This window comes from Miscanthus floridulus, chromosome 4, assembly GCF_019320115.1.
Source record: "Miscanthus floridulus cultivar M001 chromosome 4, ASM1932011v1, whole genome shotgun sequence".
Lineage (NCBI taxonomy): Eukaryota > Viridiplantae > Streptophyta > Magnoliopsida > Poales > Poaceae > Miscanthus > Miscanthus floridulus.
This window is the reverse complement of record NC_089583.1, coordinates 19,343,737-19,366,977: the sequence shown is the minus strand read 5'-3', so window position 1 is coordinate 19,366,977 and position 23,241 is coordinate 19,343,737. Positions and strand designations below refer to the sequence as shown.

The window sequence follows — 23,241 nt, the reverse complement described above, 5'->3', positions numbered from 1 at the left end:
CGTTTAGAAGAACCGAGGACGTTCTTGAACTGAGGATAGCTGATATCCATTTAATCCACTTGGCTCCAAATCCCTTATGCTTCATGACCTCCAGGATAGCTTGATGTTCAATCTTGTCAAAGGCCTTCTCGAAGTCTAATTTTAAGATAACCATTTCCTTCTTTGATACTTTGCAGATGTGAAGGTACTCAAAGGCCCATGCAAGGCAATCATGAATGGATCTTGACTTAATGAAACCATATTGGTTAGCATGAACGAGTCTCATGATGACTTGCTGAAGCCACTCTGCCAGAATCTTAGTGAGTATTTTGATAGTTGAGTTGAGCAGTGAGATGGGCCTGAAGTCCCCTACCAAATGCGGGTTATCTTTCTTGGGGATTAGGGTGATATAGGATGAGTTAATACTGTTAAGACAGATGTTCCCTTCTTGGAAGTCTTCACAGAGCTTGTAGAAATCCTGACATATTGTTCCCCAACATTTTTTGATGAATTCTCCATTGAAACCATCAGGTCCTGGAGACTTGTTATTTGGAAGTTCATGAATCACCCTGTCTATTTCCTCCTTCGTTATTGGGCTGTGTAACCATTCCAAGTCCGGGTCTATTTGAAGGAGGTTCTGAAGATCAAAGTACATATGGGAGTAGTCTGAAGTTCCTAATCTGTCTTTGAAGCTTTCCCACAAAAGGGCAGCCTTTGCCTCATGATCATACAGAGCTGTTCCTGCTTGATCTGTCAGGGTGGTTATTGAGTTTAACCGATTTCTTACGGAAGCGTTGGCATGAAAAAACTGGGTGCATTCATCCCCTAGCTTGACCCATTTGATATTTCCTCTTTGTTTCCAGTAGATATTTTGATGGTGCAGGAGAGATTGCAAGTGCTGGGTCAAAAGTTGCCTGAGTTCCCACTCATGAATGCTCAGATCTCTGTCTTCCTCCAAGACATCCAGGAATAAGATCAAATCTTTGCAAATCTGAATGGTAGATGCCAGGTTTAGTAGTTGCTTTTGCCATTCCTTAAGAACACGTCTTAGATTCTTGAACCGAGCTGTCACTATTTTAGCACTGTCAGTGTGTTGGGTGGGTAAGTTCCAGGCATGTTGTAAGACAGGCGTAAAATGATCATGCTCCAGCCAGTAATTTTCAAATATGAAGATATGTGGTTTTGGCACTTTGGTGGAAGCGGTTATAAGACATGGAGTATGATCTGAGATATCTCTTGATAGGGCTGAGACAAAAGTGTTTGGAAAGGACGTTGTCCAGGAGGCTGAAGTGAAGAACCAGTCCAGCCTTTCTAGCAATGGATCATGCTGTTTGTTGGTCCATGTATACTGACCGCCCCTTAGTGGCAGTTCTTCTAACCTTAGCTTACTAATTGTAGCGTTAAATAAAAGCATTTCCTGTATGCTTCCTCCCGGCTTGTTTCTGTCTTGTGGCTTGCGAAGCAGATTAAAGTCCCCTACCACCATCCAGAGAAGGTCATCAGGCATATCTATGTTGTCAAACCAATTGAGGAATTGCATTTTCCCCTCCGGAGTGCACGGGGCGTAAATATTTGTGAGAATCCAAGACTGGCCCGATACTTTACAGGTTAGGTTGACCGACTGCGCATACTCATTCAGGAAGATCATTTCCCCTTCGAATTTAGATTCCTTCCAGACAATTAGGCTCCCTCCCGAGTTACCATTGGACGGGAGATAAGTGAATCCTGACATTGTCGGGGGACATAATTTCTTAACATATTGTACATCAAACACCTCTCTTTTTGTCTCCTGTAAGCAGATGATGTCGCACTGAGACTCTTTTATTTTGCTCCGAATTGCCTCCCATTTGCTCTGAGCGTTGATTCCCCTGATATTCCAGGACAAAATCCTCCAGGACCTGTTATTGTTGTTCTGATTCATATTGTTAAAAGAATATTTGTGTGGCTACTACCCCAGAAAGAAACGGCCAAAGAGTACCAAAAAACGGGGTTCACACAGCTCATCAGAATAAAGGAACTGGGAAACATAGGAGAGCTTATGACGACCATATAGGAGCAAATCGTTTCTGAAAGCCACCAAGTTCGGGACCATTTGTTCCCATTCACCACATTGCATGTGGGGCGCAAAGTGTAGGACATAAACATGTTCAACATACAGAAAAAGAAACCACCGGCCCAACAAACTGATTGTCTAGAACAACACTTATCCATAGATAATAAAAGAATTAAACTTCATTGTCCCTGGGAGCCTTCATTTCTTTGATTTTTTTGGGCACCTCATGGGGTTGGGGACCTTCCATGCTCCCTTTGGCCTTTGCTCTTTTCTTGGCTCCAATTGGGGACTTGGAGCTACCTTGTTTGTCTACCATGTCTGAGTTTATTTTACACAAGTCAGAGCTGATGGATTTAATGAGAGCACTAGGAATAGTTGGAGGAGTGGCTGCACAAGCTAAGCAGTTCTTACTGAGACAAGTTTGGTGCTTGAATCCACCCTTTTTCTCCCTCAGTCTCGGGCTTCTTCTAGCTTCTGTCTCAATCATGGGCCCTTTTTTGGCAGCATCCCTAGTGTGTTGAGTGTGTCCCTTGTCCCCATCTTCAAAGTCGTTTGGGGATGAAACACATTGTATTTCAGCATTTGGTGGGCATACAGATGGTAAGGCAAAAGAAATCAATGTTGAAGAGTTGCTGGATGAAATAATGAAATTCCATGCTCTAGATGCCAGGAAATTTTTTGCCCAATCAAAATATGCAGGTGATAGAAGCTTTTGTGTGAAAAAAGAAGCCCAGTTAGTGGGGATGTCAATCACCTGTCTGGTCCCATCTGTCATGGAGAAGTGTTTGGCCCATAGCCTGTAGACATCTGTAGGGGCTTTATAGGAATGCACCATCCATCCTGGGTCAGCCTACGGGTTGTTCCATGTGGCCATGTTGATTTGAAGCCTGTTTGAGCTGAGGGGAGCAGACACTGGTTTAGTGGAGTTCTGATCATTGGGCCCCATTGGATGGTCTTGATGCAGATCCAAGGGCTGTTCATCAATGTTCATGGGGTTTGGCAGATTGACCCCCATCTGAGCCTCCAGAGGCTGGTTCAGGTCCACATTGAATCCCAGGTTGTGGAGGTTGGCAGCTGGCAAGAAGTCGGGAGAGAAGTTGTCCCCAATGATAAAGTTCCCCCCGACTTCATGTATTGCTGGTTGAATGACAGGGTCATGCTGCAATTCTTGGACTATGCCAGCATTGCTCATTGCTTCTTCTGCTATGTCTGGCTGATTTTCTGGCTGCCCATGTTCCTTCTGCGGACTTGTGACAACATTGGCTTGCATCTTAGAGCTGTTCCCACTTGTGGATGAGGAATCTACTTTTGATGCCACAGGTGCCGACAGACTGAGCTCCAAATCCAGGAAATCTTGTTGGGCCTCTTCCTCAGTAGCATCAATTGGGCCCTCATCATTGTTCTGATTTTCATCTTGCTGTGCATTGTTGTCGGCCTCAATGAGGAAATCATTAAGGTCAGGAATTAAGTTGGGCTGGTTAGCCTGACCCTGGATCTGTTGGTGAGGTTCCTGTTGAGGCTGTGCTGGACCAATGCCAGGGAAGAAAAAGTCCCCGTCTACCCCAGGTGGTGGAATGTCTTCATCTTGTAGGCCTCCACCAAGCAAATTTTGGTGCATGATTTCTATCTGCACAGTGGTGGAGACTCCTTCAAAGTCATCCTCTTCGGATAGAACCAGGTAGTGCGGGATATCCTCTAAATCAGTGACTCGTGCCTTGACAACCACCCTTGACAGAACATTGTCCTTTTGCCAACAAATGAGCCTGCCAAAGGACTTGATAGTGTCTCTGATTTCATCAATGGAGCGAGCATCCACCGGGTAACCGATGAGCATGAGCCAACATTCTCTGTTGAAGAGTACTCTTCGTGCATTGGGTCCTCTGTTGTGCGGTACCACCTCAATGTTGAAGCCTTGGAACTGATGTGGGCTCCGGTGGACTAGGGCATCCCTGTCGGTCACACGTCCTAACCGGACAAAAGCTTGGGCTCTAGCAAACGGGCTCCGCTGAATCTCCGTGACCCGCAACTCATAGTGCCCCTCTATCAACCCCAGGATAAGCTCTCTAGAGTCGGCAAAAGGAATCTCACCCGGAGGAGGGTTAGTGATGGTGACGATCGCAAGGTCCTCATTTGCCGGCGGAGTTCTTGGAGGGACCACCCTTGCAAACCTAGGCCTTCCTTGAACCAAGACTCTGTGGAAACCTGGGAACATCATCGGTGCTGGGTTGATGTTCAAGAACGCCATTGCTTCTGGTTCTGGTTGGTGGTCGCCGGCGCCAACCTCCTCTGCAACAGTGGTGAACTGGGGTTTTTTTCTTTTGGGGGAAGTTGTCGGGGGAAAAGGGGAGAGCAAGGTAGCTGAAGGGGTGGCGACTGTTGGGATGCTGCAGCCGGCAGTAAAAGGTGACTCGTTAGCCGGGCCTTGTTGTGGGCTATGCGGAATGGGCCTTACAGTGTCCCTGAACCAACTTTGGATGACTGGGAGGGGCCTGAGCTAGCGCGTGCGTGCTCTTCTCAGTAAAACTGGGTGCTGCGTCCGGGAATCGGCAGGACAATTGAACAAAGTTTGCATTTTGGTTCTGTGTTACACGGATGCTAGTAGATATTCTTTTATCTTCAGATTTTGACAGGGATCGATGGTGGTGAAGCAGTTGGGGGCCTAGAAAGTAGGTGGAGCCCCAAGTGCCAAGCCTCTAATTTACAAGCTTAGTGGAGTTGCTCTAAGAAAAATGATAAAAAGATACGCTCCGGCTACGTGATCTAGATTTTAGGACTTTAGCATGGCACGCCAGGGTACCCAGCCGTTGAGATGAACAAGTACTGGTTGCAAACGAAGTGTAAGCTTCTTAAGTCCTGTCCTTTGTACCGGAACATGGCCACCACATTTTTCCTTGATTGGGTATGTGTGCTGCTATTATTATTATTGGGTCTAACAACGTTTTCTTTAATGCCTCCTTTGGATTGTAGGATTGATAAAACATTGAAAAGAAAAAAAGCGTAGGAATAGAATAGGAATGCAAGTGCAAAACAAAGCAATCGAAAACATAGGAATTTTTCGTACCTAGGTGTTTGGATAGGCAAAGGAGTAACGCATGAATCTTAAAGGATTTTTAGGAGAGCAAATAGTGATTGCCTTCTTAATCAACCTAATTTATTCTATTCCACTCTCATGATTAGACACAAGCTGGTCCCATAAATCCATTGTTTGTATTGTTCCTTGTGCATAGAAATTTTTCCATGAGGTCTAAATCGATTGTTTTTTCTTACTTCCGGAAAGTTTCCTTTGGTATTGCTATGAGCAATTTCTACAAATCAAAGGTTGCTATGGTATTTCAATCATATGGAATCTCAATCCTATATTTTTCCTTTGTTTCACCTTGATTCCAAAGGAGCCCTAAGTGGTAACCAACGTTCGCAACGAGGAGTGATGACTCGGCAATCTCGAGCGACAATTTTGTCAATCTCGAGATATATCGGCTCAGTCTCTAGAGGTGCTTGCAATGATAGGAGGTGTTTCATAGGGCGAAGGCACGTGATTGTTTGTGAGTTGTGCAATCCATAAAAAACAAGCGGTGATTCTAGCGCCCGGACGTCCAGCGCGCGAGTGCGTCCGGACGCAGGTCCCTTACGCCCGCCCGCCCCCCGCGCATGAAACAGAATAGAATGAGACCCACCCCTGTCCCCAGCTCCCCACCGCGCCCTTGTCCCCTGTTCCCCAACGCACCCCTGTCCTAAAAGAGCATGAAACACTTCAACTGCAACATTGCAAAACATATGGAAAAACTATGTAGTGCAACATCTGGGTATAAATACCGCAACATCGAAAAAATATGCGGAGCAACATTGAAAACATGCACTGCAACATCAAAAAATATGTACTGCAACAACGAAAAATATGCTCTGCAACATCGAAAAATATGTACTGCAACATCGAAAAAACATGTACTGCAACATCGAAAAAATATGTATGCAACGTCGAAATTTATGTGCTATAGTATCAAAAATTATGTACTGCAACATTGCAAAAACATCTGTTGCAACGACCCAAAAATCCCATTACAACATTCGAAAATCATCTGTTGCAACATCCCAAAACACTCATTGCAATACGGGAGAAACAGAAAAAAAAACATAAAACAGCCCCTGGCCCATCACCTTCAAGCTCACCGGAGGAAGGAGAAAATAGGATCCTAGAGCTTGTCGGAACCCTAGCCACTGTCGCGTCCTCAGATCCAGAGGAGCAGGAGGAGGAGGGCTCAGATCCAGAGGTGGAGGAGGACTCAGATCTAGAGAAGAACCGACCTACCTCGTCAGAGCCACCGCCGTCGTCCTCGTCTCTGGTAGGGGGAGCGGGAGCGGGGTCGTTGGGGAGTGCGGGGTCGTATGGAGGTCGCGCAGAGGGGAGGGAGGGGGCGGGCGCTGCGGGAGTGAGCAGTCGAGAGGATAGGGAATTATCAATATCCAAAAGGCGGTAGAGAATAATCCCACAATTGTTCTCTTGTGTCTATTTCTGTGTTTGCGTTGCTATTGACAGCGAGAGCCGATCCGACGTCAACTACGAGTTTTAAAACACATGCAACATTAGCAACGTTTGAAAAGAAACAATAAATCCCTCCCTTCCGTAGTTTTCTTTTCCATAAAAAAAAGGAGAATCTCGTAGTGCGAGGAGTAACGATCCGGGATGTAGATTATAGGCGGATCGGCGGGCTACGGCCCAGAAAGGGTGCATGCAAGTGGGGCGGGCCGCAGCTAACCAAGATTTCTCGTGTGCCCACCACGTGCAAACTTTTGTACGCCGCGCGAGTCCCACGCGCACGTCCTACCGGCAAAGCTCTATCTCTACATCTCTACAGCGAAAACGGATCACTTGTTATTGTCAGATTGGACTAATCCGACTGCCTACCCCTAATTACATTGACCCGCGAAAAAAATCTGCCGTGCCCACCCCACCACACGCCTTGAACCGCCTCCCCACGACCCCATGTCTCCCACATCGCCGCCGCCACCAGCGTCTGCCCCATCCGCTGCCCACCCGGCCTCGGGACATGTCAGGCCCAACACCACAAGGGAGTGAAGAAGACAAACAGAGAAGAAGGCGCCTTCTATTTGGAGAAACGTCATTTAGGTTTTGTAATAATCAAGCTTATGACATGTGGGCCATAGGCCGTGGCTGTGGCTTATAAGCCAACTCTGTAATGACGGTGAACACTATTGCTTATCTGAAAAACAGAATCGAACAGAGGAAGATTCCTCCTCCGTTCCCCATCTCCCGTGTATCGCTCTCGATCTCCTCATGTCGACGGCGGCCAAGGGGCGTGACAGGTGGTATCGGAGACTATCCTTCCTCGGCGTGGGCGGCGGGCTTCCTCAGCTTCGTCTCTCTGCTAGTTATCTGGGGCGGCGGTGGCTCCAGATCGACGCATCTGCGCATCTCTGACGAACCAGCGACTCCACCAACAACCACACTAAGATCCACTACCTCAAGTTGGTAAGCGCTTGCTGTAGCGATTTCATTTCCGTCCGGCTTAGATCGCGATTCGTAATTCCGGGTGGCGGGTCGATTCCCGATGGCATCCGCGCGGTGTCGTGCTGGGGTTCCCGTAGGTCCACCCTTTGGTGGAATCGGGTTAGCCGCAGCCTTCGTCTACTGCGCGATCCAACGCTCCATCTCCTACATCTTGGGCTCATCCGCTTGACTGGGGTTCGGCATCGACTTGTGGATCGGCGGCGTGATCCTGGTGAGCACATCAATTCAGGCTCCCAAATTACATTCAGTCACTCAAACAAAGGTTGCGGCAAGGGTTGCGGGACAGGTTCTCGTGTAAAATTCCGTAGCATCCGTGTTCGATTGCTGTGGCGGAGGTGTGGGCAGGGAAGTGTCCTTCCACTTGGGTTGCAGGGCCTTGTCTCTGTGTAAAATCCCTTGGTGGAGCCTCACTTCCAGGCGTAGTCGGCGAATTGGGTGCTGCAGATCATAGGGGAGGTGATTACCGAACCTATTGCTGCACCCAGTTGACAGTACTCCATCTGCGCGATTCTGTTCATCTTCACAACGGCTCCTCCAAAGCCCTCGGCGCAGACATCATTCATTCTCGACGCTATGTTGAAGAATACTGATGAGGACAGGACACGATGGGATCAGGTCATGGACAACTTTGATTTGTTATTCACCACGGTGAACAATATTGGCCTGATCCAGCAGGAGATGAAGAAGGAGAACAGTGAGATCAAGGACGCTCAGCACATCATTTCTCAGCAGGTGCAAGCTAATGGGCCTGCAGTTGCTGCTTTAACGCTGCGACAAATGGAAAATGAGGTGAATTCTGAACATTCTGATGTCTTATCACTGTTATCTGAAGATGCTCCCTCTTTTGAGAATGCGTTCGGCAAAAACAAAGATGAGTCCAAGCCTGGAACTTCCAAAGCTCCTCCTAAAACTCACAAAGACCCCCCAAGAACCGAAACTTTACCCCACCACACCCTACCCAAAATGCACTTCCCAAAGTTTGATGGATCCAACCCCAAGATATGGTTTGACAATTGCAACAACTACTTTACTATTTATGGCATCCCTACAACCTTGCAAGTCAATGCTGCAGTAATGCATTTGGAGGGCAATGCAGCCAAGTGGTGGCAAGCCTATAAGCAAAACCATGTCATTCCTCAGTGGAAAGAATTATGTGAGTTGATTCAAACCAAATTTGGAGCTGATGATTTTAGGACAGCAATATCTGAGTTGTTAAACATCAAACAAACAGGGTTTGTGGAAGAATATACAATTGCATTTCAATCGTCTCTCCAATTTGATATAACCATGCATAACTGTCATTATGATGAGTTGTTCTTTGCCACTAAGCATGTGGAGGGTCTCAAGGAAGAAATTATAGCTGCAGTGGAGCCCCATGTCCTAGTCACTGTGGACAGGGCTGCAGTGATTGCCAAAGGCCCCGTTCGTGTGCCCTTAAACCCGGCTTGATCTACTTATTTTTTTTCATCCGGAACAGTGTTTTTCTCTCACAAATTCCTCCAGCATTCCTCCAAACCATCCAAATTCCTCCAGAATTCAGACAAGCGAACAGGCCCAAATATGCCAGACCTCAACCTCCTCGTGCTCAGGCACAACAGAGAGCTGAGCTCCATCCTCAAACCAGTTGTTAGTCGCTGAATTCTTACTCTTGGTAGTAGCAGAATTCTTACTCTCGTCGAGAGAGGATGACACTAGGAGTTGGGGCAATTTTCTGGTTTATTTTCAAATGCCATGTCAACCTGAGGGGTTGGGGTACATATTTATAGGCTGCTAGCCAGCCAAGCATATGCCAAGATGCTAATCTAAGATGCTGTCCTAAAAATAGACTATGCAGCCACAAGGACCATGTGACCAGCACAGCCCCACAAAGATCAGCCCACACATGAGACTTATCCCATCATTCTCCCCCTAAGTCTTATGCGTCGTCCTATGGGAAAGTTGAACCATCCCGGTCCAGGAGCAGAGCTCAAGGAACTTGATCCTCCCAAGGGGCTTGGTGAGCAGGTTCGTAAGCTGGTCCTTGGTGTTGATGTAGCTCGCCTTGATGCTCCCTTCCTCCAAACAGCCTTGGATGAAGTGGTACCTCACCCGGATGTGCTTGCTGCGTTCATGGAACACGGGGTTCTTTGCCAGGGCCAGAGCGGACTTGCTGTCCACCCTAAGCTCCACCGCTCTAGTGTCTCTGCCGAGGAGATCACCAAGCAGTCGAGCGAGCCAGAGCGCCTGAGTTGAAGCGGTGGAGGCCGCTATGTACTCGGCCTCACAACTGGACAGGGCCACCACCTGCTGCTTGACCGACTGCCAGTTAACGAGGCACTTGCCGAGGAAGAAGAGGATCCCGCTCGTGCTCTTGCTGGTGTCGATGTCGCCGGCGTGGTCGCTGTCGCTGTACCCAACAAAGTGTGCCACCCCAGGGCACCTAGGGTAGTAGAGGCAATGATCGAGAGTCCCCGCAACGTAGCGGATGATCCTCTTCACAGCCTGCTGGTGCTCCGTCGTCGGTCGCTGCATGAACCGACTAACGTAGCCGACGGAGAATTGCAAGTCCGGCCGTGTGTGGGCGAGGTAGCGAAGGCTCCCCACAAGACGCCGGTACTGCGTAGCGTCCACCTCCTCCATCGTGCTGTCGTGGCTCTGCTTCAGCCTCTCCTCCATCGGAGTGAGAGCTGGGTTGCAGTCAATGAGCCTAGCTAGCTCAACGACGCGCTTGGCGTAGGCGGTCTGTCGAAGCATGATCCCAGAGTCATCCTGGTGCACCTCGATTCCATGATAGAAGGAGAGAGGCCCTAGGTCACTCATCTAGAAGGTGGCCTTCATCTCTTCCTTTATGCCGCCACCTCTGCATCCTTGGTGCCGGTGATCACTAAGTCGTCGACGTAGACACCCACCAGCAGAGTATTTCCTCCACTACCCCATCGGTAGATGGCCGCCTCGTGCGGGCTAGCTCGAAGCCCATCCCTTTAGCGTGGATCCAACTTGGCATTCCACGCCCTCGGTGCCTGTCGCAAGCCATAGAGGGCCTTGCGCAGGCGGAGCACCTTGCTAGGGATCGCAAATCCTGGCGGATGGTGCACGTAGACCTCCTCCTTTAAGTCGCCGTTAAGGAACGCTGACTTGACGTCTTTGTGATGAACACGCCAGCCCTCCTGAGCAGCTAGCACAAGGAGGAGTCGCACGGACTCCATCTGTGCCACGGAAGCAAAAGCGTCGTCGAAGTCAACCCCTCCTGCTGCACGAAACCTCGTGCCACCAAGCGAGCCTTGTGCTTGATGATGGCGCCGGCTTCATCCCTCTTCAGCTTGTACACCCACTTAACGGTGATTGCGCGGTGACCACGAGGAAGGTCAGCAAGCTCCCAGGTGCGGTTCTTCTTGACCGCATCCATCTCCAACTACATCGCAGCGCGCCATGCCGCGTGTCTCTCGGCCTCTGCAAACGACCGAGGCTCGCTATCGTCACACGCAAGGTGCAACTACGCCTCCAGGTCATGAGGCACCGGTCCCGCCACCGGCTGGTCGCTAAGAAGGTTCTCCATCATCGAAGAAGAGCTGCCTACTCCCCCAGCTCCCTCGAAGTGGACGTACTTCGGAGCCGAGCCGTCATCCACCGCCTTGTCCCACGCCCATCCTCGCCCTTCGTCGAACACAACGTTGCACGCCGTGCGCACATGCTGTGTCTTCAGGTCGAGGATGCGGTAGGCCTTCAAGCCCTCTGTGTAGCCGATGAACACTCCCGAAGTGCTCCTGTCGTCGAGCTTGCTAATGTGGCCAAGCTCCTTGGCAAACGCGACGTAGCTAAAGACCCGCAAGTGGGAGACCGTCAACTTACGCCCATGCCAAGCCTCGTACGGCGTCCTGCCATCGAGCGCCTTGGTAGGTGAGCGGTTGAGGATGTAGATGATCGCCACCACCGCCTCTCCCTAGAAGACAGCCGGCATCCCCCTTTGCTTGAGAAGGGCCCAAGCCATCCCCACAACCGTCTGGTTGCGCCGCTCGATGACGCCGTTCTACTACGGGCTGTATGGCACAGAGTAGTGGCGTTGAATGCCCTCATCAGCACAGTACAACACGAATTCAGCTGCTATGAATTTGCCACCATTGTCGATGCGTAGCACGCGCAGCTTGCGGCCGCACTTCGCCTCCGCTATAGCCTGCGAGTGCCTGATGGCGTCCACAGCCTCTCCCTTGCTGCCGAGGACCATCACCCACATGTAGCAGGAGAGGTCGTCGACGAGCAACAGGAAGTAGCGTCGTCCTCCCGGTGTGGCTAGTGTCACTGGGCCACACAAGTCCCTGTGCACAAGCTCGAGCCTCTCCTTGGCTCAAAAGCTCACCCGCTGGGGAAAGGGGAGTCACCTCTGCTTCGTCAACATGCAGATGTCGTAGAGCTGCTCCACATGGTCGAGGCATGGTAGGCCTCACACCATCTCCATGGCACTGAGCCGCTTTAGGGCCTCGAAGTGAAGGTGCCCGAAGCGCTCGTGCCACTGCCACGCCTCGTCATCCCGACGAGCAGCGAGACAGAGGGGTTGTGCCACCTGCACGTTAAGGATGTAGAGTCGATTTGTGCTTCTGGATACCTTGGCAAGAAGGCGACGACGGCGATCTCAAATCCTCATGACTACATCCTCAACCACCACACGCGAACCGTTCTCATCTAGCTATCCCAAGCTAATGATGGAGTTCCTCAACACGGGGATGTAGTAGACTCCAGTGAGCAGCCTGTGCTCACCAGACACGGCGGTGAAGATGATGGAGCTGACTCCCTTGATCTCCATGCCAGAGGCATCCCCAAACTTGATGGAGCCTCAGATGCTAGAGTCAAGCTCGGTGAAGAACTTCTGTCGACCGGTCATGTGATGGGTGGTGCCGATGTCAAGGCACCACCCATCAGTCTTGTCATTACCGGAGCCATTGCCGAGGAGGGCGTGTGCTTTTGGCTCATCAAGGTGGAGGAGAGCCGCTGCAGCCAGTGCCACTGGAGGTAGCTCGATGCTTGCCTATGCCATGAACAGAGCTGGCTCCTCCTCTGTCTGTGCGACGTGGGCCTGGCCGCATCGTGGCTATCGACAGTCCTTGGCCCAATGGCCAAGCTGGCCATAGTTGTGGCAGGCGTCGTCTCATGCTGGCTTGTGCCTGCCGGTGGCGCCGCCCTAGGTCCCTCCGCGGGCATCACCCTTGGCACGTCCTCACGCCCCAGCCTGGGAGGCTCTGCGTGCCTTGTGCAGCTTGCCACACTTGCGACCGCCTGTCACGGAAGAAGGCCCCCCTTCTTCCGGTCACCTTGGCTGGTAAGCCACTGCTCCCGAGTGAGAAGGAGCTTCCCGCCAGTGGTGATGGGCCTCGAGAGGGACTGTGGCTCATCGCTGTCAATGACCTTGAGGCGACCTATCGCCTCCTCGATCGACATCGTGGAGAGATCCAATAGAGACTCGATCGAGCGAGCCATCTGCTTGTACTGCTTGGGGATGCAGCGGAAGAGCTTTTCGACAACTCTCTCCTCGCCGTAGGTGTCATCGCCGAACTGCACCATCTTCTACAACAGAGTGTTGAGACAGAGAACAAAGTCATCAACGTCCTCACCTAGCTTGAAGGCTAGGTTCTCCCACTCCATGCGAAGTGCCTGCAGTGTGGACTTGCAGACATGGTCGCTGCCGATGCGTGCCACAGTGATGGCATCCCAAGCCTCCTTGGCAGTCCGCTTGTTGGTAAGCGAGAACTGCATCTTGGGCGGGACTGCAGCGATGAGGGCATCCAGCGCCCGTCGATCTAGGTCGTAGTCGACGTCACCGTATCGGATTGCCTCCCACATGTGCCGCACCTAGAGCTTTACCCTCATCACCGCAGCCCACTTGACGTAGTTGGTCTTGGTGAAGGTAGGCCACCCACCGTCGGGGCCGACGTCCCTAACGACAGCCTGGAGCCTGTGGTAACCATGGTACCGATCCGGGGAGAGAGAGCCACGCTGCCTATGAAGGCCATGCTCTCTATCGACCCGTCCGCCACCGTTGCCGTGCGCGCCTCCTCTAGGAGCGCCACTAGCGCGTCCACGCCTATCAAGGCTACGACCGTGCTCATGGGTGTGTGGGCTGTCCACTACGCCGCCCGTGCTTGTCCTGCCTCCCTCCCCAGCAACTCGAGGTCTGCGTCAGCACTGTCGTCAGTAGAAATAGAGTTGTTGATGCTGCCGCGCAAGGCCTCGACCTTTGCTGCCACTACACGCGCTGCATCCGTCACCGCCGTTGCTTCCGCCTCCGCTCTAGCTACTGCCAGCTCTGCCGCTACCAGCCTCGACGCCCTTGCCGCCGCCGCGGCGGTCTCTGCCGCCGCTCGCTCGCGTTCCTCTACCACGGTAAGTTCGGCCTCCTGCCGACGCCGCGTGCTCAAGGCGACCGAGCGCTGAGAGTGCCCTACAGACATAACGCGCTACTGGGGTGCTGCTGCGTGGGGAGAGGGCTACTTCAGACGAGGCATAGAGGGAGAGGGGTGAGCAGGAGCGGCCGGAGCTGCTGCTGCTCTTAGCTGGGGCTGTTGCGAGGCTGGGAAAGAAGATGAGCAGGAGATGCTCAGGCTACAGGATAATATGGCTTTGATACCAGTTGTTGGTCGCTGAATTCTTACTCTTGGTAGTAGCAGAATTTTTCCTTTGTTTCACCTTGATTCCAAAGGAGCCCTAAGTGGTAACCAACGTTCGCAACGAGGAGTGATGACTCGGCAATCTCGAGCGACAATTTTGTCAATCTCGAGATATATCGGCTCAGTCTCTAGAGGTGCTTGCAATGATAGGAGGTGTTTCATAGGGCGAAGGCACGTGATTGTTTGTGAGTTGTGCAATCCATAAAAAACAAGCGGTGATTCTAGCGCCCGGACGTCCAGCGCGCGAGTGCGTCCGGACGCAGGTCCCTTACGCCCGCCCGCCCCCGCGCATGAAACAGAATAGAATGAGACCCACCCCTGTCCCAGCTCCCCACCGCGCCCTTGTCCCCTGTTCCCCAACGCACCCCTGTCCTAAAAGAGCATGAAACACTTCAACTGCAACATTGCAAAACTATGGAAAAAACTATGTAGTGCAACATCTGGGTATAAATACCGCAACATCGAAAAAAATATGCGGAGCAACATTGAAAACATGCACTGCAACATCAAAAAATATGTACTGCAACAACGAAAAATATGCTCTGCAACATCGAAAAATATGTACTGCAACATCGAAAAACATGTACTGCAACATCGAAAAAATATGTATGCAACGTCGAAATTTATGTGCTATAGTATCAAAAATTATGTACTGCAACATTGCAAAAACATCTGTTGCAACGACCCAAAAATCCCATTACAACATTCGAAAATCATCTGTTGCAACATCCCAAAACACTCATTGCAATACGGGGAGAAACAGAAAAAAAAAACATAAACAGCCCCTGGCCCATCACCTTCAAGCTCACCGGAGGAAGGAGAAAATAGGATCCTAGAGCTTGTCGGAACCCTAGCCACTGTCGCGTCCTCAGATCCAGAGGAGCAGGAGGAGGAGGGCTCAGATCCAGAGGTGGAGGAGGACTCAGATCTAGAGAAGAACCGACCTACCTCGTCAGAGCCACCGCCGTCGTCCTCGTCTCTGGTAGGGGGAGCGGGAGCGGGGTCGTTGGGGAGTGCGGGGTCGTATGGAGGTCGCGCAGAGGGGAGGGAGGGGGCGGGCGCTGCGGGAGTGAGCAGTCGAGAGGATAGGGAATTATCAATATCCAAAAGGCGGTAGAGAATAATCCCACAATTGTTCTCTTGTGTCTATTTCTGTGTTTGCGTTGCTATTGACAGCGAGAGCCGATCCGACGTCAACTACGAGTTTTAAAACACATGCAACATTAGCAACGTTTGAAAAGAAACAATAAATCCCTCCCTTCCGTAGTTTTCTTTTCCATAAAAAAAAGGAGAATCTCGTAGTGCGAGGAGTAACGATCCGGGATGTAGATTATAGGCGGATCGGCGGGCTACGGCCCAGAAAGGGTGCATGCAAGTGGGGCGGGCCGCAGCTAACCAAGATTTCTCGTGTGCCCACCACGTGCAAACTTTTGTACGCCGCGCGAGTCCCACGCGCACGTCCTACCGGCAAAGCTCTATCTCTACATCTCTACAGCGAAAACGGATCACTTGTTATTGTCAGATTGGACTAATCCGACTGCCTACCCCTAATTACATTGACCCGCGAAAAAAATCTGCCGTGCCCACCCCACCACACGCCTTGAACCGCCTCCCCACGACCCCATGTCTCCCACATCGCCGCCGCCACCAGCGTCTGCCCCATCCGCTGCCCACCCGGCCTCGGGACATGTCAGGCCCAACACCACAAGGGAGTGAAGAAGACAAACAGAGAAGAAGGCGCCTTCTATTTGGAGAAACGTCATTTAGGTTTTGTAATAATCAAGCTTATGACATGTGGGCCATAGGCCGTGGCTGTGGCTTATAAGCCAACTCTGTAATGACGGTGAACACTATTGCTTATCTGAAAAACAGAATCGAACAGAGGAAGATTCCTCCTCCGTTCCCCATCTCCCGTGTATCGCTCTCGATCTCCTCATGTCGACGGCGGCCAAGGGGCGTGACAGGTGGTATCGGAGACTATCCTTCCTCGGCGTGGGCGGCGGGCTTCCTCAGCTTCGTCTCTCTGCTAGTTATCTGGGGCGGCGGTGGCTCCAGATCGACGCATCTGCGCATCTCTGACGAACCAGCGACTCCACCAACAACCACACTAAGATCCACTACCTCAAGTTGGTAAGCGCTTGCTGTAGCGATTTCATTTCCGTCCGGCTTAGATCGCGATTCGTAATTCCGGGTGGCGGGTCGATTCCCGATGGCATCCGCGCGGTGTCGTGCTGGGGTTCCCGTAGGTCCACCCTTTGGTGGAATCGGGTTAGCCGCAGCCTTCGTCTACTGCGCGATCCAACGCTCCATCTCCTACATCTTGGGCTCATCCGCTTGACTGGGGTTCGGCATCGACTTGTGGATCGGCGGCGTGATCCTGGTGAGCACATCAATTCAGGCTCCCAAATTACATTCAGTCACTCAAACAAAGGTTGCGGCAAGGGTTGCGGGACAGGTTCTCGTGTAAAATTCCGTAGCATCCGTGTTCGATTGCTGTGGCGGAGGTGTGGGCAGGGAAGTGTCCTTCCACTTGGGTTGCAGGGCCTTGTCTCTGTGTAAAATCCCTTGGTGGAGCCTCACTTCCAGGCGTAGTCGGCGAATTGGGTGCTGCAGATCATAGGGGAGGTGATTACCGAACCTATTGCTGCACCCAGTTGACAGTACTCCATCTGCGCGATTCTGTTCATCTTCACAACGGCTCCTCCAAAGCCCTCGGCGCAGACATCATTCATTCTCGACGCTATGTTGAAGAATACTGATGAGGACAGGACACGATGGGATCAGGTCATGGACAACTTTGATTTGTTATTCACCACGGTGAACAATATTGGCCTGATCCAGCAGGAGATGAAGAAGGAGAACAGTGAGATCAAGGACGCTCAGCACATCATTTCTCAGCAGGTGCAAGCTAATGGGCCTGCAGTTGCTGCTTTAACGCTGCGACAAATGGAAAATGAGGTGAATTCTGAACATTCTGATGTCTTATCACTGTTATCTGAAGATGCTCCCTCTTTTGAGAATGCGTTCGGCAAAAACAAAGATGAGTCCAAGCCTGGAACTTCCAAAGCTCCTCCTAAAACTCACAAAGACCCCCCAAGAACCGAAACTTTACCCCACCACACCCTACCCAAAATGCACTTCCCAAAGTTTGATGGATCCAACCCCAAGATATGGTTTGACAATTGCAACAACTACTTTACTATTTATGGCATCCCTACAACCTTGCAAGTCAATGCTGCAGTAATGCATTTGGAGGGCAATGCAGCCAAGTGGTGGCAAGCCTATAAGCAAAACCATGTCATTCCTCAGTGGAAAGAATTATGTGAGTTGATTCAAACCAAATTTGGAGCTGATGATTTTAGGACAGCAATATCTGAGTTGTTAAACATCAAACAAACAGGGTTTGTGGAAGAATATACAATTGCATTTCAATCGTCTCTCCAATTTGATATAACCATGCATAACTGTCATTATGATGAGTTGTTCTTTGCCACTAAGCATGTGGAGGGTCTCAAGGAAGAAATTATAGCTGCAGTGGAGCCCCATGTCCTAGTCACTGTGGACAGGGCTGCAGTGATTGCCAAAGGCCCCGTTCGTGTGCCCTTAAACCCGGCTTGATCTACTTATTTTTTTTCATCCGGAACAGTGTTTTTCTCTCACAAATTCCTCCAGCATTCCTCCAAACCATCCAAATTCCTCCAGAATTCAGACAAGCGAACAGGCCCAAATATGCCAGACCTCAACCTCCTCGTGCTCAGGCACAACAGAGAGCTGAGCTCCATCCTCAAACCAGTTGTTAGTCGCTGAATTCTTACTCTTGGTAGTAGCAGAATTCTTACTCTCGTCGAGAGAGGATGACACTAGGAGTTGGGGCAATTTTCTGGTTTATTTTCAAATGCCATGTCAACCTGAGGGGTTGGGGTACATATTTATAGGCTGCTAGCCAGCCAAGCATATGCCAAGATGCTAATCTAAGATGCTGTCCTAAAAATAGACTATGCAGCCACAAGGACCATGTGACCAGCACAGCCCCACAAAGATCAGCCCACACATGAGACTTATCCCATCATTCTCCCCCTAAGTCTTATGCGTCGTCCTATGGGAAAGTTGAACCATCCCGGTCCAGGAGCAGAGCTCAAGGAACTTGATCCTCCCAAGGGGCTTGGTGAGCAGGTTCGTAAGCTGGTCCTTGGTGTTGATGTAGCTCGCCTTGATGCTCCCTTCCTCCAAACAGCCTTGGATGAAGTGGTACCTCACCCGGATGTGCTTGCTGCGTTCATGGAACACGGGGTTCTTTGCCAGGGCCAGAGCGGACTTGCTGTCCACCCTAAGCTCCACCGCTCTAGTGTCTCTGCCGAGGAGATCACCAAGCAGTCGAGCGAGCCAGAGCGCCTGAGTTGAAGCGGTGGAGGCCGCTATGTACTCGGCCTCACAACTGGACAGGGCCACCACCTGCTGCTTGACCGACTGCCAGTTAACGAGGCACTTGCCGAGGAAGAAGAGGATCCCGCTCGTGCTCTTGCTGGTGTCGATGTCGCCGGCGTGGTCGCTGTCGCTGTACCCAACAAAGTGTGCCACCCCAGGGCACCTAGGGTAGTAGAGGCAATGATCGAGAGTCCCCGCAACGTAGCGGATGATCCTCTTCACAGCCTGCTGGTGCTCCGTCGTCGGTCGCTGCATGAACCGACTAACGTAGCCGACGGAGAATTGCAAGTCCAGCCGTGTGTGGGCGAGGTAGCGAAGGCTCCCCACAAGACGCCGGTACTGCGTAGCGTCCACCTCCTCCATCGTGCTGTCGTGGCTCTGCTTCAGCCTCTCCTCCATCGGAGTGAGAGCTGGGTTGCAGTCAATGAGCCTAGCTAGCTCAACGACGCGCTTGGCGTAGGCGGTCTGTCGAAGCATGATCCCAGAGTCATCCTGGTGCACCTCGATTCCATGATAGAAGGAGAGAGGCCCTAGGTCACTCATCTAGAAGGTGGCCTTCATCTCTTCCTTTATGCCGCCACCTCTGCATCCTTGGTGCCGGTGATCACTAAGTCGTCGACGTAGACACCCACCAGCAGAGTATTTCCTCCACTACCCCATCGGTAGATGGCCGCCTCGTGCGGGCTAGCTCGAAGCCCATCCCTTTAGCGTGGATCCAACTTGGCATTCCACGCCCTCGGTGCCTGTCGCAAGCCATAGAGGGCCTTGCGCAGGCGGAGCACCTTGCTAGGGATCGCAAATCCTGGCGGATGGTGCACGTAGACCTCCTCCTTTAAGTCGCCGTTAAGGAACGCTGACTTGACGTCTTTGTGATGAACACGCCAGCCCTCCTGAGCAGCTAGCACAAGGAGGAGTCGCACGGACTCCATCTGTGCCACGGAAGCAAAAGCGTCGTCGAAGTCAACCCCTCCTGCTGCACGAAACCTCGTGCCACCAAGCGAGCCTTGTGCTTGATGATGGCGCCGGCTTCATCCCTCTTCAGCTTGTACACCCACTTAACGGTGATTGCGCGGTGACCACGAGGAAGGTCAGCAAGCTCCCAGGTGCGGTTCTTCTTGACCGCATCCATCTCCAACTACATCGCAGCGCGCCATGCCGCGTGTCTCTCGGCCTCTGCAAACGACCGAGGCTCGCTATCGTCACACGCAAGGTGCAACTACGCCTCCAGGTCATGAGGCACCGGTCCCGCCACCGGCTGGTCGCTAAGAAGGTTCTCCATCATCGAAGAAGAGCTGCCTACTCCCCCAGCTCCCTCGAAGTGGACGTACTTCGGAGCCGAGCCGTCATCCACCGCCTTGTCCCACGCCCATCCTCGCCCTTCGTCGAACACAACGTTGCACGCCGTGCGCACATGCTGTGTCTTCAGGTCGAGGATGCGGTAGGCCTTCAAGCCCTCTGTGTAGCCGATGAACACTCCCGAAGTGCTCCTGTCGTCGAGCTTGCTAATGTGGCCAAGCTCCTTGGCAAACGCGACGTAGCTAAAGACCCGCAAGTGGGAGACCGTCAACTTACGCCCATGCCAAGCCTCGTACGGCGTCCTGCCATCGAGCGCCTTGGTAGGTGAGCGGTTGAGGATGTAGATGATCGCCACCACCGCCTCTCCCTAGAAGACAGCCGGCATCCCCCTTTGCTTGAGAAGGGCCCAAGCCATCCCCACAACCGTCTGGTTGCGCCGCTCGATGACGCCGTTCTACTACGGGCTGTATGGCACAGAGTAGTGGCGTTGAATGCCCTCATCAGCACAGTACAACACGAATTCAGCTGCTATGAATTTGCCACCATTGTCGATGCGTAGCACGCGCAGCTTGCGGCCGCACTTCGCCTCCGCTATAGCCTGCGAGTGCCTGATGGCGTCCACAGCCTCTCCCTTGCTGCCGAGGACCATCACCCACATGTAGCAGGAGAGGTCGTCGACGAGCAACAGGAAGTAGCGTCGTCCTCCCGGTGTGGCTAGTGTCACTGGGCCACACAAGTCCCTGTGCACAAGCTCGAGCCTCTCCTTGGCTCAAAAGCTCACCCGCTGGGGAAAGGGGAGTCACCTCTGCTTCGTCAACATGCAGATGTCGTAGAGCTGCTCCACATGGTCGAGGCATGGTAGGCCTCACACCATCTCCATGGCACTGAGCCGCTTTAGGGCCTCGAAGTGAAGGTGCCCGAAGCGCTCGTGCCACTGCCACGCCTCGTCATCCCGACGAGCAGCGAGACAGAGGGGTTGTGCCACCTGCACGTTAAGGATGTAGAGTCGATTTGTGCTTCTGGATACCTTGGCAAGAAGGCGACGACGGCGATCTCAAATCCTCATGACTACATCCTCAACCACCACACGCGAACCGTTCTCATCTAGCTATCCCAAGCTAATGATGGAGTTCCTCAACACGGGGATGTAGTAGACTCCAGTGAGCAGCCTGTGCTCACCAGACACGGCGGTGAAGATGATGGAGCTGACTCCCTTGATCTCCATGCCAGAGGCATCCCCAAACTTGATGGAGCCTCAGATGCTAGAGTCAAGCTCGGTGAAGAACTTCTGTCGACCGGTCATGTGATGGGTGGTGCCGATGTCAAGGCACCACCCATCAGTCTTGTCATTACCGGAGCCATTGCCGAGGAGGGCGTGTGCTTTTGGCTCATCAAGGTGGAGGAGAGCCGCTGCAGCCAGTGCCACTGGAGGTAGCTCGATGCTTGCCTATGCCATGAACAGAGCTGGCTCCTCCTCTGTCTGTGCGACGTGGGCCTGGCCGCATCGTGGCTATCGACAGTCCTTGGCCCAATGGCCAAGCTGGCCATAGTTGTGGCAGGCGTCGTCTCATGCTGGCTTGTGCCTGCCGGTGGCGCCGCCCTAGGTCCCTCCGCGGGCATCACCCTTGGCACGTCCTCACGCCCCAGCCTGGGAGGCTCTGCGTGCCTTGTGCAGCTTGCCACACTTGCGACCGCCTGTCACGGAAGAAGGCCCCCCTTCTTCCGGTCACCTTGGCTGGTAAGCCACTGCTCCCGAGTGAGAAGGAGCTTCCCGCCAGTGGTGATGGGCCTCGAGAGGGACTGTGGCTCATCGCTGTCAATGACCTTGAGGCGACCTATCGCCTCCTCGATCGACATCGTGGAGAGATCCAATAGAGACTCGATCGAGCGAGCCATCTGCTTGTACTGCTTGGGGATGCAGCGGAAGAGCTTTTCGACAACTCTCTCCTCGCCGTAGGTGTCATCGCCGAACTGCACCATCTTCTACAACAGAGTGTTGAGACAGAGAACAAAGTCATCAACGTCCTCACCTAGCTTGAAGGCTAGGTTCTCCCACTCCATGCGAAGTGCCTGCAGTGTGGACTTGCAGACATGGTCGCTGCCGATGCGTGCCACAGTGATGGCATCCCAAGCCTCCTTGGCAGTCCGCTTGTTGGTAAGCGAGAACTGCATCTTGGGCGGGACTGCAGCGATGAGGGCATCCAGCGCCCGTCGATCTAGGTCGTAGTCGACGTCACCGTATCGGATTGCCTCCCACATGTGCCGCACCTAGAGCTTTACCCTCATCACCGCAGCCCACTTGACGTAGTTGGTCTTGGTGAAGGTAGGCCACCCACCGTCGGGGCCGACGTCCCTAACGACAGCCTGGAGCCTGTGGTAACCATGGTACCGATCCGGGGAGAGAGAGCCACGCTGCCTATGAAGGCCATGCTCTCTATCGACCCGTCCGCCACCGTTGCCGTGCGCGCCTCCTCTAGGAGCGCCACTAGCGCGTCCACGCCTATCAAGGCTACGACCGTGCTCATGGGTGTGTGGGCTGTCCACTACGCCGCCCGTGCTTGTCCTGCCTCCCTCCCCAGCAACTCGAGGTCTGCGTCAGCACTGTCGTCAGTAGAAATAGAGTTGTTGATGCTGCCGCGCAAGGCCTCGACCTTTGCTGCCACTACACGCGCTGCATCCGTCACCGCCGTTGCTTCCGCCTCCGCTCTAGCTACTGCCAGCTCTGCCGCTACCAGCCTCGACGCCCTTGCCGCCGCCGCGGCGGTCTCTGCCGCCGCTCGCTCGCGTTCCTCTACCACGGTAAGTTCGGCCTCCTGCCGACGCCGCGTGCTCAAGGCGACCGAGCGCTGAGAGTGCCCTACAGACATAACGCGCTACTGGGGTGCTGCTGCGTGGGGAGAGGGCTACTTCAGACGAGGCATAGAGGGAGAGGGGTGAGCAGGAGCGGCCGGAGCTGCTGCTGCTCTTAGCTGGGGCTGTTGCGAGGCTGGGAAAGAAGATGAGCAGGAGATGCTCAGGCTACAGGATAATATGGCTTTGATACCAGTTGTTGGTCGCTGAATTCTTACTCTTGGTAGTAGCAGAATTCTTACTCTCGTCGAGAGAGGATGACACTAGGAGTTGGGGCAAATTTCTGGTTTATTTCCAAATGCCATACCAACCTGAGGGGTTGGGGGTACATATTTATAGGCTGCTAGCCAGCCAAGCATATGCCAAGATGCTAGTCTAAGATGATGTCCTAGATGCTAAGATGCTGTCCTCTAAGATGCTGTCCTCTAGTCTAAGATGCTGTCCTCTAAGATGTTGTCCTCTAGTCTAAGATGCTG

At 52.5% G+C, this 23,241-nt stretch overlaps 2 protein-coding genes across 2 annotated transcripts; both read left to right on the top strand.

The window, feature by feature from the left end:
- The first annotated feature begins 13,493 nt into the window (after positions 1–13,493).
- Positions 13,494–13,961, top strand: LOC136548187 (uncharacterized). The gene has a single exon (XM_066539799.1). The coding sequence runs from the start codon at positions 13,494–13,496 to the stop codon at positions 13,959–13,961; it is 468 nt and encodes a 155-aa protein (XP_066395896.1).
- An 8,336-nt stretch (positions 13,962–22,297) lies between these two features.
- LOC136548186 (uncharacterized) lies at positions 22,298–22,765 on the top strand. The gene has a single exon (XM_066539798.1). The coding sequence runs from the start codon at positions 22,298–22,300 to the stop codon at positions 22,763–22,765; it is 468 nt and encodes a 155-aa protein (XP_066395895.1).
- Positions 22,766–23,241: the final 476 nt, after the last annotated feature.

Bases quoted from the DNA above. Each gene is read 5' to 3' on its own strand.
- LOC136548187 (XM_066539799.1), top strand. From the start codon at position 13,494: ATGGTACCGATCCGGGGAGAGAGAGCCACGCTGCCTATGAAGGCCATG.
- LOC136548186 (XM_066539798.1), top strand. From the start codon at position 22,298: ATGGTACCGATCCGGGGAGAGAGAGCCACGCTGCCTATGAAGGCCATG.